Source organism: Phytophthora parasitica (genome assembly GCF_000247585.1).
Source record: "Phytophthora parasitica INRA-310 unplaced genomic scaffold supercont2.28, whole genome shotgun sequence".
Classification (NCBI taxonomy): domain Eukaryota; phylum Oomycota; class Peronosporomycetes; order Peronosporales; family Peronosporaceae; genus Phytophthora; species Phytophthora nicotianae.
In genome coordinates, this window is record NW_008649014.1 from 154,119 (window position 1) to 166,357 (window position 12,239).

The 12,239-nt window shown below is 51.5% G+C and overlaps 8 protein-coding genes across 9 annotated transcripts in view; 4 read left to right on the forward strand and 4 right to left on the reverse strand.

Moving 5' to 3' along the window:
- PPTG_12188 (hypothetical protein) overlaps positions 1 to 736 on the reverse strand; it is a gene marked incomplete at its 3' end in the record, with an annotated part of 1,823 nt that extends 1,087 nt beyond the window's left edge. Inside the window, exon 1 of the mRNA XM_008907887.1 lies at positions 55 to 736. Coding sequence (XP_008906135.1) covers positions 55 to 625 — 571 coding nt within the window. The 5' untranslated portion in view covers positions 626 to 736. The remainder of the gene's footprint in view (positions 1 to 54) is intronic.
- A 738-nt stretch (positions 737 to 1,474) lies between these two features.
- PPTG_12189 (hypothetical protein) lies at positions 1,475 to 2,651 on the reverse strand. Its single transcript, XM_008907888.1, has one exon. It carries the CDS (start codon positions 2,220 to 2,222, stop codon positions 1,794 to 1,796), a length of 429 nt encoding a protein of 142 aa, XP_008906136.1. The 5' UTR covers positions 2,223 to 2,651; the 3' UTR covers positions 1,475 to 1,793.
- Positions 2,652 to 2,718: 67 nt separating this feature from the next.
- PPTG_12190 (hypothetical protein) lies at positions 2,719 to 4,330 on the forward strand. The gene has a single exon (XM_008907889.1). The coding sequence runs from the start codon at positions 3,074 to 3,076 to the stop codon at positions 4,145 to 4,147; it is 1,074 nt and encodes a 357-aa protein (XP_008906137.1). The 5' UTR covers positions 2,719 to 3,073; the 3' UTR covers positions 4,148 to 4,330.
- An 80-nt stretch (positions 4,331 to 4,410) lies between these two features.
- PPTG_12191 (hypothetical protein) lies at positions 4,411 to 6,429 on the reverse strand (the record flags this gene model as incomplete). Its single annotated transcript, XM_008907890.1, has 1 exon — positions 4,411 to 6,429. One exon carries the CDS (start codon positions 6,427 to 6,429, stop codon positions 4,411 to 4,413), a length of 2,019 nt encoding a protein of 672 aa, XP_008906138.1.
- A 516-nt stretch (positions 6,430 to 6,945) lies between these two features.
- PPTG_12192 (hypothetical protein) lies at positions 6,946 to 7,551 on the forward strand (the record flags this gene model as incomplete). Its single annotated transcript, XM_008907891.1, has 1 exon — positions 6,946 to 7,551. The coding sequence occupies one exon, from the start codon at positions 6,946 to 6,948 to the stop codon at positions 7,549 to 7,551; it is 606 nt and encodes a 201-aa protein (XP_008906139.1).
- A 152-nt stretch (positions 7,552 to 7,703) lies between these two features.
- PPTG_12193 (hypothetical protein) lies at positions 7,704 to 10,334 on the forward strand (the record flags this gene model as incomplete). Its single annotated transcript, XM_008907892.1, has 1 exon — positions 7,704 to 10,334. The coding sequence occupies one exon, from the start codon at positions 7,704 to 7,706 to the stop codon at positions 10,176 to 10,178; it is 2,475 nt and encodes an 824-aa protein (XP_008906140.1). The 3' UTR covers positions 10,179 to 10,334.
- PPTG_12194 lies at positions 9,428 to 11,304 on the reverse strand. Of its 2 annotated transcripts, XM_008907894.1 has the most exons (4): positions 11,101 to 11,304; positions 10,981 to 11,039; positions 10,308 to 10,910; positions 9,428 to 10,237 (listed from the first exon to the last, which is right to left on the reverse strand). In XM_008907894.1, the coding sequence occupies exons 1-3, from the start codon at positions 11,225 to 11,227 to the stop codon at positions 10,368 to 10,370; spliced, it is 729 nt and encodes a 242-aa protein (XP_008906142.1). In that variant the 5' UTR covers positions 11,228 to 11,304; the 3' UTR covers positions 9,428 to 10,237; positions 10,308 to 10,367. The 2 variants fall into 2 exon arrangements, with proteins under 2 accessions (XP_008906142.1, XP_008906141.1); XM_008907893.1 differs by having other exon boundaries at positions 9,428 to 10,910.
- Positions 11,305 to 11,789: 485 nt separating this feature from the next.
- On the forward strand, positions 11,790 to 12,239 carry PPTG_12195 (hypothetical protein; the record flags this gene model as incomplete). The annotated part of the gene is made up of 1 exon (XM_008907895.1): positions 11,790 to 12,239. The coding sequence occupies one exon, from the start codon at positions 11,790 to 11,792 to the stop codon at positions 12,237 to 12,239; it is 450 nt and encodes a 149-aa protein (XP_008906143.1).

Here is a 12,239-nt window from a genome sequence, read left to right on the forward strand (position 1 = left end):
CGTTTGTCGTTATCGTCCCCAGACGACACCAAATCGATTATCTGGCGCAGCGACGAAGTGGCGTAGCTTTCCTCGTTGTCTCGGGTCCCCGTCGACATGGGATGCCCTTCTGCACTGCTCGATTTGTCTGCTGAGGGATATTGGGGGTGCTGGTCGGCCGGCAGTCCTCCAAGTCCGTGTCATCCTCGTCCGAGCTGCTTTCCGTGCTCTGCGGGGTTTCGGGAACTATTTCGTCGATCACATGGTGTACACCTTCGTGGACCGCTGCGAATGCAGCACGTACGACACCCTCCAGCACTTCTTTGAGTGCGCCAGGGCGCGACTTCACCGCGAACGACCCAGGCACAAAATGAAACGTGCGAAGCTTGCGCCGCATTGCCTCGCCACTTTGGAGCGGGTTCCCGAAGCGGTCTTCCACGCGCTTCATCATCATGTCGGTGGAGATCACGTCCCTGATGTTGACCGCTACCGGGAACTCGACGTCTTCGTCGCTGTCGACGCGAGTGATGACTGCGCGGCGATATCCTCTCGGATCGCCGCACACGAATGCGCGGCAGTAATACTCTATCTGCTCCCCTGCCTCTAGCGACTCCGGGTCCAGCTCCGTAGCACTGAGACCCGCCATGTTCCTAGTGTGTCTGCTGGGCACCGCGGCGAAGCTTGCTGGTCACCGCGCCTGGCAGGAAGATTCTGGAGTGCGCCACCAGTGTTCACACCGCTGCGAGTGGTCCACACCACCGCCCAAGTTGCAGCGGCTCGTGCATGCTCATCCTGCGGTGTCGGATCTCTTCTGCCCGGCTGTGCGCACCGTGCAGCGGGGGCATCCCAGACTGGCCTGGCCTTGCATCGTGTGCTGGGTTTTACAGTGATTTTCAGGCGGGTACATGTGAACTTAACGTTTTCTCGGACAGCAAATATATGCAGACTCATCAAAAATTACGGACCTAGACTGCCCTTGCTACATCTTTCCCCAACACTGCCTCGTTAGAGTCTGATACTTCAATCATCGGCAGGGAACGGGATGAATATCGTCGATCCCTAACTAATTTCTCCCGAGAATGAATTCTACACGCGAAGCAGTTCCGACAAGTGTCGACAATTGATATTAGTTAAAAAGATTATACTGCCTACGGTAATATGGATACATTCATTTATACTTATACTAAATTCAATCATGTCCCTCACTATACCTCAATTGACTTGCCTCCTGATCCCTCTAATAAGCTAATAGGGGGAAATTGATGGCCTTTGCTTGCTATTCAACTGACGCTTATGACTACGACGATACGGTAGTTGCATTGATGCCGTGCCTCTGACTGAGTCCGTGGTTTACGGTACGGTAGTTGTGTAGTAAACTCAAAAGGTATGGCTCAAGAGATGGCTACATGTTGCCATGTCGTGGATTCCACAAAGTGGATGCACGAACGGAAGCAAAGTACCACTGGCCGTAGCCATCCCCTGGCTCTGAAGAACCTGTCTCCATAGAGAGAGGAAGCGCGCGCCGCACGGAGGACTTGCAAGCAATGGTGCGAATAGTGAGGCAATTCGTCGTGCTGGTCCTCGCCAGCAGTGCAGGAACGCTACTTAACTTGCTTATTTCGGTGGAGATATCGGAGAGCATGACTAATAAGGTCTTGTGATCGTGCAGGTACAAGCGCCGAGTCTACAGCCAACAGCACGGCATCACAGTGTGCCAGGATCAAGACGTGCTATGAAGGCGGCGTGTCTACCGTACCCTGCAGCGTCGCCACCGGTGAGTGTCCACCATGCGTCACCTTCACGGATGACGCCTGCTACGTTAAAGTGGACGGCTCCTGTGCGTTCGGAGTCGACTGTTCCAACGTCTTCTCAATCATTAGCAGCACAAGCTCTAGCAACAGTGCAGCATCCAGTACAACGGATACATCTGTACCTTCGACGACCACAGAACCGACTTCCGTGTCCGCGTCGCGAACCGGAGATGGCGTCGCTGGGGGTTCATCTAGCGAGACCGACTCCGGTAGCGATGACTCGAACACGGTCTTGATTGTTGCCATCCTCGCTGTGGCACTTGGGGTTGCGCTGCTGGCAGTGATCTTACGGAAGCTTTTTCTTCGTGCTCGCGCCGGGAGCGAGGAGAACCAGGAGGAGGTGCCCTCGCCACCGGCCACGGTGACTACGGCCAGCTTCTCTAGCAATGGCACAAGTCGCGACCCGGGAATCATGATCTCACGCAGCGCCATGGGGACTGACCTGAGCGTGGCGTCGAAATCAAGCGGCGTGTAGACGAACACAGAGCGCTCCGACACATACTGAACTGCGGTGGACCATATCTTCTACAACCAGGTAGCCTGGTACGTCAAATACACGTTGTGATTAACGTGCATCGCAACGTTGGCACGACAGAACTTCAATTCGAGAACTACTAGCGCAACCTGTTGGACACAATGGCGCAGCCAACTTTGTCGAACGCTTAGAAATAGTTTGACGGACCAGGGATTTGCGTATCCTACCGGTATAACGCAGCAAATGCAGACGACAAGCGACGGTCTTACCGCACAGGAAGGTGTCCTCTTCTACATTAACCCACAGCAAGCTACACAACACTCTCGGAGCCTCAGCAGCGGCGCCGGCCTTGCAGGCGTATTGCAAGTCTCATTGACATGCAATTGTCACCGCAAGTTGAGCTCTGCCGTACCGTAGCGTGATTCGGTGTTGCCCTACCCTACATCTCTTTTCATCCAATCACCATGGCTTTTAAGGAGAAAAGTCGCATAAACGCTGCGAAAACTGGCTTGCGATCAGTCGTCGGAGCCAATCGGAGCGTGCAGATTCGAGTCAGCTGCGATGCACGACGGGTAGAGGAGACTCCCGCAGCATCGGTCGCCAGTGCACTAACCACCGCAGTGAGTCGCAGTCCCCCACCACTACATCGCCAGCCAGAGCTTCGTTCCGAGTTCGGCTTCCGCGTCGTCGTGGTACCAGAAAGAAACCCCGAGAAAAGAGCGACAAAGGAACAGGAAATCATCGCCCGGCGCTAGGGATCCGTAGACACAGGTCAGCAAAACAGGCAACAGACTCCAGATAGAACCAAATGCAGACTTCGTCGTGGCTTCTCGTCGCTGTCGCGGCACTCGCCGGTTCAGCTAACGGTGCCAACGCGGCGAACGCCGTCTTCATGGCCAGCACATCGCAATGTTCGTCCGTCGACACATGCTACGAGGGCGGCGCGTCCTCGACGCCCTGCTCAGTCTCGAGCGGCGGCTGTCCGCCTTGTATCACGTTTGCGGATGACGGTTGCTACGTCAAGGTGGATGGCTCCTGTCCTTTCGGTGTGGACTGCTCGTCCGTCTGGGGATCATCCACTACTACTTCCAGCGGCAGCACGTCCACTACGACGTCCAGTACCACAGGCTCCACTCCCAGTACGTCAACGTCCAGTACGGCGGGATCGTCGACTTCTACGACGGCTGGAACGTCCTCCCAGACAGGCTCGAACACCAGCGGCACGGCCGGCGTGGCCTCGTCCAGATCGACTGCGTCCAGCACTTCTGGAAGCAGCAGCGCCGCGGCGGGAGACTCCAGCAGTGGCGGATCCGACATGAGCGTCGTGTTCGCCATCATCGGCGCGGCCATCGGCGTCATCGCCGTCGCTGTGATTTTCCTGACGCTCGTGCGTCGCTCCAAGGCCGCGAGTGAAGACGAAGACGACGAGATGCCCAACGCTACGCCAGCCTTCGCCAAGAGCCAGGGCCCACACAGCACGACGGGCGCCGCCATGTACGCGAGCTACAACGGCAACAACCGCGTGGGCGGGGTGGGATCCGGTACGGGCAATGAGATCGGCCTGGACATGTCCAAGGGCGTCTCTATGAACGCCGTGAGCTACTACAACCAGCAGCCTCCACAGACCTCGACAGCGCCGTCGCCCCGCGTGGCAGGGCGCGCTATTCCGTCGCAGCCGGTGGGTATGAACCAGAGCGCCGGCATGGCCCGTCCCTATGGCGGCAGCCAGAACTTCGGCGCTTCGGGCGTGGGCGTCACGAATGGAATGGGAGCGGCGGGTGTCGCTGTGGCGAACCAGGCACCGCCCGCACCAGTGCAGCACCACCCCATGGGCGGCGTAGCGCCGTCTCCGCACACCCGAAGAGAGTCATACGAGTTCTAACCGAAATATGGTTGGAACGAAACAACGTAACTAGTCAAAGGAGTCGAGGAACGCAGGTCGAGAGCACATGTACAGACACAGAGAGTGGAGGAAAGCTGAGAACTCTCTTTTTGACTCGGAAGAGTGGTGTATTCAAAATACGGTTTTCTTGTGACAATTTGTGCTGCAGCTTAGCAATTTGCCGTTTTGTTATCATCACTTGCAATCGTCTATTTTGTAATTGTGAAATTCTAGTTGATAAGTTCTCGAGCTCTTGATCAAGTTCAGGCGGCTGCCTTCCCGTACACGTCTTCCATGCGTTCAATTGGCGACTTTGGTAGCGTAGTTCCCCATCGACTTGTATTGCAGATTCCGTTCGCCTGGGCCTTCTGCGCGTCCGTGGATGTTAGACAAAATGCCGATCCGTACAAGTGCATTGGCGACAGAACTTGAGATTTCGTCCAGTCCGGCAACACCGCCACCTTGGTGCCTTCCATGCTCAAGTCTCCAATCGTGAAGGTCGAATCGATAGTAGGAGGTAACGCCATCAACGGAGCACCGTCCAGAGTGAGTTGAGGCAAGAACGTGTTTGTCACTACAGCCAACGTCGGGATCTGGAAAAGGAAAAAGTTGCCAGCGAGCGACAAAGATTTCACGGGGAGTTGGAACGTCTCGGCCGGGACAGTAGCAGGACTGAGAATGCCGTACTCGAAGCCAACACGTCCGATTAAGGGTCGATCGGCACCACCCCATTTGGTACCGAGATCACTGGGCAACGACGGTAGCAATGTAGCGAAGAATTGGAGGTTAACCAGTGAGTAAGGAAGAACTCCCAAGAGACCTTCGGGGAATGCTGTCATTTTGACACTGATGAGCACAATACTCTTGAGTCGTGGGTGGAATTCCTGAGTGAGCGCGGCATTGGCACCCCAGGAATACAGTGCAGTGTTGAAGATCTGTACGCTATGAAGCTGGGGGAAGGTCTGGATGACACTCGGAACCATGAGAGCAGGGCAGTTGACGAAGTTTAGACTGCCCAGCAGATCCGGGTCCAAGTTTAAAGCCTCGAAGGCTTCGTTGGTAGGGGACATGGCGGCTTGATCGACACAGTTGAATACGAAAGCCAGACACGAGACTTTGGAGCTGAACCATGGACGGGTAGTCTTGAAACAGCCAGTTGGCATTGTCTTGTGCTGGGATTGAGCCTTGAGGTGGAAGGCAAGCACAAGAATGCCCCATACAAGGCAAGAAAACTTGACCAAGGTGAACACCCAGGTACAGATCGAGTGATTCGCCGTTGCATTTGAGGCATTTTCTGCAGTGCGAGACTCTCCCAGAGCTTTCGTAGACGTCCCAGTTTCCAGTCGAGCAGGCTCTGAGGTTCCTTCCGGCGTATCTAACGTCTCCACAGTGACATTCACACTTGGATCAATTTTTGCACTGGCATCGGCACAAATGTCTGGGGTGACCTTCTCGCCTCGACGAGAAATGACTCCTTCCAGCATCACTAGGGACACAAAACTGCCAAGAAGAGGTAGGAACTTAGAAACAAAGTCCCCCACAGTAGTAGCAAACATCATCCTGTTCTCGGGTGTCAGTACAGCCAGGAAGGTCGGATCGTAAATCATTTTTGTAGCGAAGGTCACCTTGTCCATACTGAAGACATCACTGTATTGAATGTACACGAGAGACTGCATCACTTTGGCCAGGAAGGTGCACAATATAAAGCTGCTGAGAAGCGAAGTAGCACGACTATGAGCAATCGATTTACGGAGGAGGATCTGGATCAGCGGGGTCAACCAGCACGCGACGATCAGAACTGCTGCGTTGAGGTTGTTGAGCTCCACGCGCGGTACCAACTTGCTTGACTGGTATGCTTGGTAAGACAGACACCCCAAAACCACCAGTTCACGAACAGCAAAGACCACATCGAAGTAGCAGAAACCAGACTTGCACTCGTCATTGCAATACGAATTTGAACGTTCGCAGTGGAGCACCAGTCGCTTGTTTCGGATTGACAGGTAGAAGATGCGGAGAACTTGAAGCACGTGCAGCGCGGCGATGGCCAAGTAAATGGCACCGAAAGCTTTGAAGTGTTTGAAACCCGTGTCGGACCATATTGGAGCGTAGGAGGCGTTCTCAGTTGTTGTCATTGCGAAGTACGTTACCGCCATTACGACGAGATAGAGAATACATGCGCTGTGGAAACCGAGGAGCACTAGCCACGTCAGGTAAAAGACAAGGGGAGTGAGCCCCAACACGGTGCCTTGAGCCCCGCTTGTACCCGGGCCCGTCTTCACCATGGCTCGGCGTCCTGGAAAAGCTTGAAAGGTGTTCAAAGGTGAGTATTGCGTTATGATGAAACATGTCGAGCTTGAGCTGGGGTCAGAATCGACAAACTAAAAACAGGGCAGGAGACAACAACGAGTAATCTAAATGAATCGTCACGTGCCTACTAAAATAAATTCCGACGCATCTAAGAAAAAATGTTTGTTGCTGCCAAAGTTAGCGGCCACTATTATAAGGGTATCAATAGTTTTTAGCGGTCATTTCTTATCAGCAGCATTTTCTTTTCTATTGATGGAAGTGTGAATACAATCTGTCGCGATGAGAAACCGACATTACTTTTTTTATATGCCCGAGTTTTGTTGGCTCAGATGAGCGACAATACATGCTCTGGCGGAATTATTGCATCCGCTATTTATTATTAATGAGTAACAGTACGTGGAGTTGGTCGCTAGTTTAGAAAACGACTGGAGTAGTTCCGATCTTTCTCCCAGCGCTTCAATCGATTCTTTGGCATAGTATTTAACTTCATGATGGCGAATCCAGTGCCACTTAGTGAGATCAAGAAGCGCTCCACAGTATCCGACAGCGCGCGAAAACTCTCGATACCTGTGTTCAAGGCTGGAAAACCTGATGAAATTGCGTATCAGAGAGCAGCTACCCACGAGAAAACGATGCAGAGATTCCAATTACGAAAACTGCCCAGTGATCGAGCCCACCTGTCAAACTTTGGTAGTGATAAACGCGTCATAATCGATAAGGCTTTCGATGCTAGACCCTCCAAGAATCACCGATTCTCGCTCCACCGTTTCTTGAAATCGGCTTTTGGCCGAAAGGCTAGGAAACGAGCACTTCGAGTGGTAACGTCGCCGATCACCCCGGACAGCTGGACCTACACAGTACATGGTATCGTCATGCTACTGGTCTACCACTTTCAGCTACTTGACCTACCGTTTGCTCCAAGTTTCTATCCCAACGGTTCATACGTGACGACGGTGAAGGCAATGGTGTTCGAAACACTATTTCTGCTTGATCTCCTGCTTACGTTAAACACCGCCTACATCGACCAAGGGGTCCTGGTGACGTCTCGACGGAAAATGCAAAGCAATAATTCCCCAAAGGGGTCCCAACCCAATTAACAACCGCAATCCCACTCCAAGCCGCGCATTGCTTGGTAACAGGCTCCATTGACAAGACTGACCCAATCGTGCGAGACTTTCAGCTCATTTTAATGGCATTGAGGCTACTCAGAACGACACTCTTCGAGAAGGGTATGTTATTTGGTCGCGTCATGCGTGTGGCTCACCACCTCGTTGAGTGGGTCCGCTATTCACGTTACTCTCATTTACTGGGAATCGCACAGCTCATGTGGTTGGTGCTACTCATTGCGCACTATATGGCGTGCTTATGGCACGTTGTAGCTGGTCACCACACCGGAAATCAGGGAGAGATGTCCATAGGGGAGCAATATATGGCCGACTACTACTACGCTGTTAGTCTCATCCAGGGACAAGGCAACGGTAGTGGCACATGGGAGGAAAACATGTACTCTTCCGTCGCTATCATCATCGGATCTGTTATTGTGGCTATTGTGTTTGGCAACGTCGCCATGCTCGTATCCAATTTCAACGCCAACGAAACCAATTATCATCGCAAGATGGAGGCTGTGTATGCTACGATGGACAAGATGGGTCTGCCTTTGGAGCTTCGTGCACGCGTCAATGAATACTACACACACGTGTGGTTGGAATATGAGGCATTGGACGGGAGTATTAACAAGTTCCAGCAGGAACTGACACATACTCTTCGTATAGAGATCGGACTGTATAAATTTATGAACTTGGTCGTGAAGATCCCCTTCTGGGAGGACTGTACGCCCGATTTCCTAACGCAGATCGTGCTGAATCTCGGTGTTCGGGTGTATATGCCTGATGACTATGTGGTTCGTCGCCGTGAAATTGGAAACGAGATGATGATGATCAATCTCGGGTACTGTAAGCTGTCGAAACCGAGAAAGCGTCTGGCCGATGCCGTTGATATTGTCCAGCATGAAAGCTCTCCAGTAAGTGGTAGGCCTGTCCTGGCTCGGCAAAATACTGCAACTGACAGCGAGTTAGAATGCTATGACGGTAGCGACGATGAAAACAGCGAGTGGGACGAGGAAATGTCCGAAGATGATTCGGAGGACGAATTGGCAATCCAGCCGCGCCGTGCTACTCTAAATGGCCGCGGATCTGCCTTTGACCTCCTTATTAGGAAGCAAAACTCTCAAAAGAAATTTGACCCCTCTCAACCACGGCGAAGTAGTAATCCCAGTAGTGCACGTATAAAGCAAGAGCCGACATTCGTCTACCTTAAGCCAGGTCAAGCATTTGGTGAGATGAGTCTGCTTATGAACTACAAGCGACAAGCTAGTGTCCGTGCTGTCACGTTCATGGAGATGTGCGTTCTAGACCGCAAAACGTTTCAGCAGATTATTTCACGCTACCCAGAAGATCGACGCAATGTTTTGACAAAAATGCTCGAGAATTGCATCGAGAAGAAAGAGATTCCATTACCTTGGGAGAATATCATCGAAGCTGTGACTGCAAATCGTCGTAAAAAAGGGTATAAAGACACCTCTCGAGCCAATGTGGTTGCGACGATAACTTCAGCTGAGGCAGCTAAAGTCTTGGTCAAGGCGATCGATGTCAATGTGCCGGACGAATCCATCAAGTACGGCTTTCAGAGCTTTGATCACGCTTTTGTTGACGATTCCTCAATTCGCCGAGTGAATTCTGTACGAGCCAAAATCCGAGATACTCTGCAGCGTTCTAACAGTGAAGTCACCAGTCGAGTCAGCTCTTTTCGATCGAATTCAAGTCGGAATTTGACTATAGACAGCAGTAGAAGTGCAACGTGTGAATTGATGGATCAAGATACTGAACCGCCGGAGGGATCAACTAAAAGTGGAGAGAACTCGGATAAGACGCTAGAAAATATCCTTTCGCTTCTCCAGAGGATGTCAAAGGATATTGGTAAATTACAGCAGGATATGAAAGAAGTGAAGAGTCAACATTGCTATCATGACAGGGACTGTGAAGTGCTAGGATATATTCGATCCTTATCGGCTAACGTGAAGTACACACCCGATAGTATCGAAACAGTCAAGATGAAGAGTGAAACTGCGGCAGAATCGTTCGATCACGTAGAGCTTCATTCTAAAGTATTTCCAGCCGAATCGTTAAAACCCAGCGCCCCTCCCGTGGTATCAGCAAGTCTCGAATATGAATCAAGAACCCCCTATCCCAGTCGCGTTGACGATAATACTACCGCAGGAGATCGAACACCGGATAATGCTTCTCAACGGGTGCATGTTACGTCAGTCCACAAGTCTGTTATCCCCACCGAAAGCAAGCGGCTGTTGCGAAGTCCTCACTATGAGCGTCGTCACGCTAGTCTTTCTAAGCGTCGGAGCTCGGGGCGGTCGTCACCTCTTGCTGATCTGCTGTGGAAGCGAAATCACGCATACAATGACCAGGCAAGAGACTCGGCCAAGGCAAGCAGACGTCAGCGCCAGCTCAAAACGCGACACAGCATGCCGGCGGGTGTTGTGGCTGATATAACACAAACTGAAACAAACGTAACACAGCCACATGAAGGTATGTTTGGCATCTCCACCGATAACGACACTGCAACACAGCAACCTAAGCGCCATCGTGGTTATGCACATTTCGGCCGAGTTTCTTCAAACATGGATCCGCGATTTCTCAAGATCGATGAGTAGCCTCGCTGTAGTCTTTAGAGTGGTAGTTATAAGGCTTGATCGCATCAGCGTCACCGGATCTGGGCATCATCATTAACCGGTATCAGAGGCAATGTCCACCATTGTGATCGGACACACAGGATAACAAACCGTAGGAAAGATCACTAGTCTTGCCAGGACTTTTGAATCCTCCCGAGTTAAAACGTTTTACTATGAAAACGGGGTTGAAAAAGCCGAGGAAATAGCAAGCTTCTTCCTTGGTGGTTTCTTCGAGCCCACTTTCATTCCCCCACCAAAACTGAAGCCGACTTTTGTCGTCTCTGTAGATTTCTCCTTTCCACCAATGTCACTTTCTGCAACAACTGCAGTCTCGTTCGTCGCCTTGGATTGGGCAGCTTGTGTTATCCTCCTCTGCAACATCATCGCTTCCTGCTGCTGTTCCTTTCTGCGCTTTGAAATTTGTTCTTCCTCTGATCCTACGCGTCGTTTCCGCTGCTGCAACTCCCTAAGCCTTTTGGTGTGGTGGTGGTCGTACGAACTCAAATGGTTTTCCATCTCGACCACCGTCTTGTACTGTTTCCGACAATCAGCACAATAGAACGCAGCCTGCATGTTCTTGACCAGTGCTTTGATCTGCTCTTCCTTCGCTCCTTTGGCCTCCCGAACAGCGGTTTGCTCTGCTGTCTCCTCCACTTCTGTGTCCATTTTACGACGTTCGCTTGTGGCCAACTGTGTTACTTTGTCGTACTCTTCCTGCACCAATAATTAATTATGTTAAATACTACTGTTGCAAAATAGGATATTATCTGCTTAACAAACTCACCGCTTTGCCAAGACCAAGGCAAACGAGGTTTTCTTTCATCTTAAGGGGCTCCACGATGCCTGCAAGAAAATGCGCTTCAGTTTTTCAGAGACAATTTTTATTTTACCGATTGACACGAACCTTGCTCGCGCTTGCCCAAGCCGGAGCCGGAGCGCCATCCCATTTTCACCAACAAGCGGTAACCGCAGTTGGACGCGTCCAGCGCGCGCTCCGTGGACGGAACGAATGGCGCGTCGTCGATCTCCATGGCATTTATTAATATGTGCAAAGATGATTACTTGGAGGAATTTCATGCAGTTTTTGCTACAATATAAGGTGCGGTCTTCTATTTGGTAAATATCTAGCGTTGACAAAATTATGGAGCAGTCGCTACCGGTTCGTTCTAAATAAGTACCGGTTCCGGCCTCACGTACTAGTGAAATTGTGGGTTTAAAATAGCGTTTTATCCACAATCCAGTATACCGATATACCGACCATGTCGAAACGTTAACCCCTTTTTAACAATAATTGTTAGAAAGGGTTAACGAAGTAGAGGACTACAAAAAATGGCACGAGACCTGTTGGCTTAGAGGCCACGTTACTTGTGGAAGCAGCTATAATTCCAAGTTCCAAATGGCGTGGTTGTCTCCATCAGTGGCTACTCGGCGCTAGAAAAAAACTAAATAAATCAAAGAACAAAAACTTGCGGGACCTCGGGGCCCCGCCAATCGCTTCAATTGGCCTGGAGTACTACCGATCTAGTAACGACGGAGGCTATCGCGCCAGCATTTCCGAAATATTGCCGCCGGTTCATTTCCGAATCCGCCGCCATGGAGATACTGCAAAAACTGGTACTGCTAATGACAATAGTGGCCTCGGCCATGTCGCTGTGTCTGTCGACGGAACTTCGACTCTTTCCTGCGCAATCAGCGACTACTCACCGTCGCAACAAGAAGTTTACCTTCTCGGGTATTCAAGTCTGCTACTCGCTCGACTCCTGCTACAACAACATCGCCGTCAGTGCGGCCTGGCGCAACGCTCCGCACGGTACTCGTTTCGCCTTTTACGAAGGCAGCGGGTGTAGCGGAGATTATCTCCGGATGCAAGACATCGTGGCCACTGGCAGCGTTGATTTCACCAGAATGAACTTTGCGAACAAGCTATCGTCATTCATGCTTTTGGGCAAGAGCAACTACGCCACGGCTGGGATGATAGAGATCTGCCACGACGAAGGCACCGTGATCACTAAAGCTACACCAAATGGAACGGTTGAGAATTAG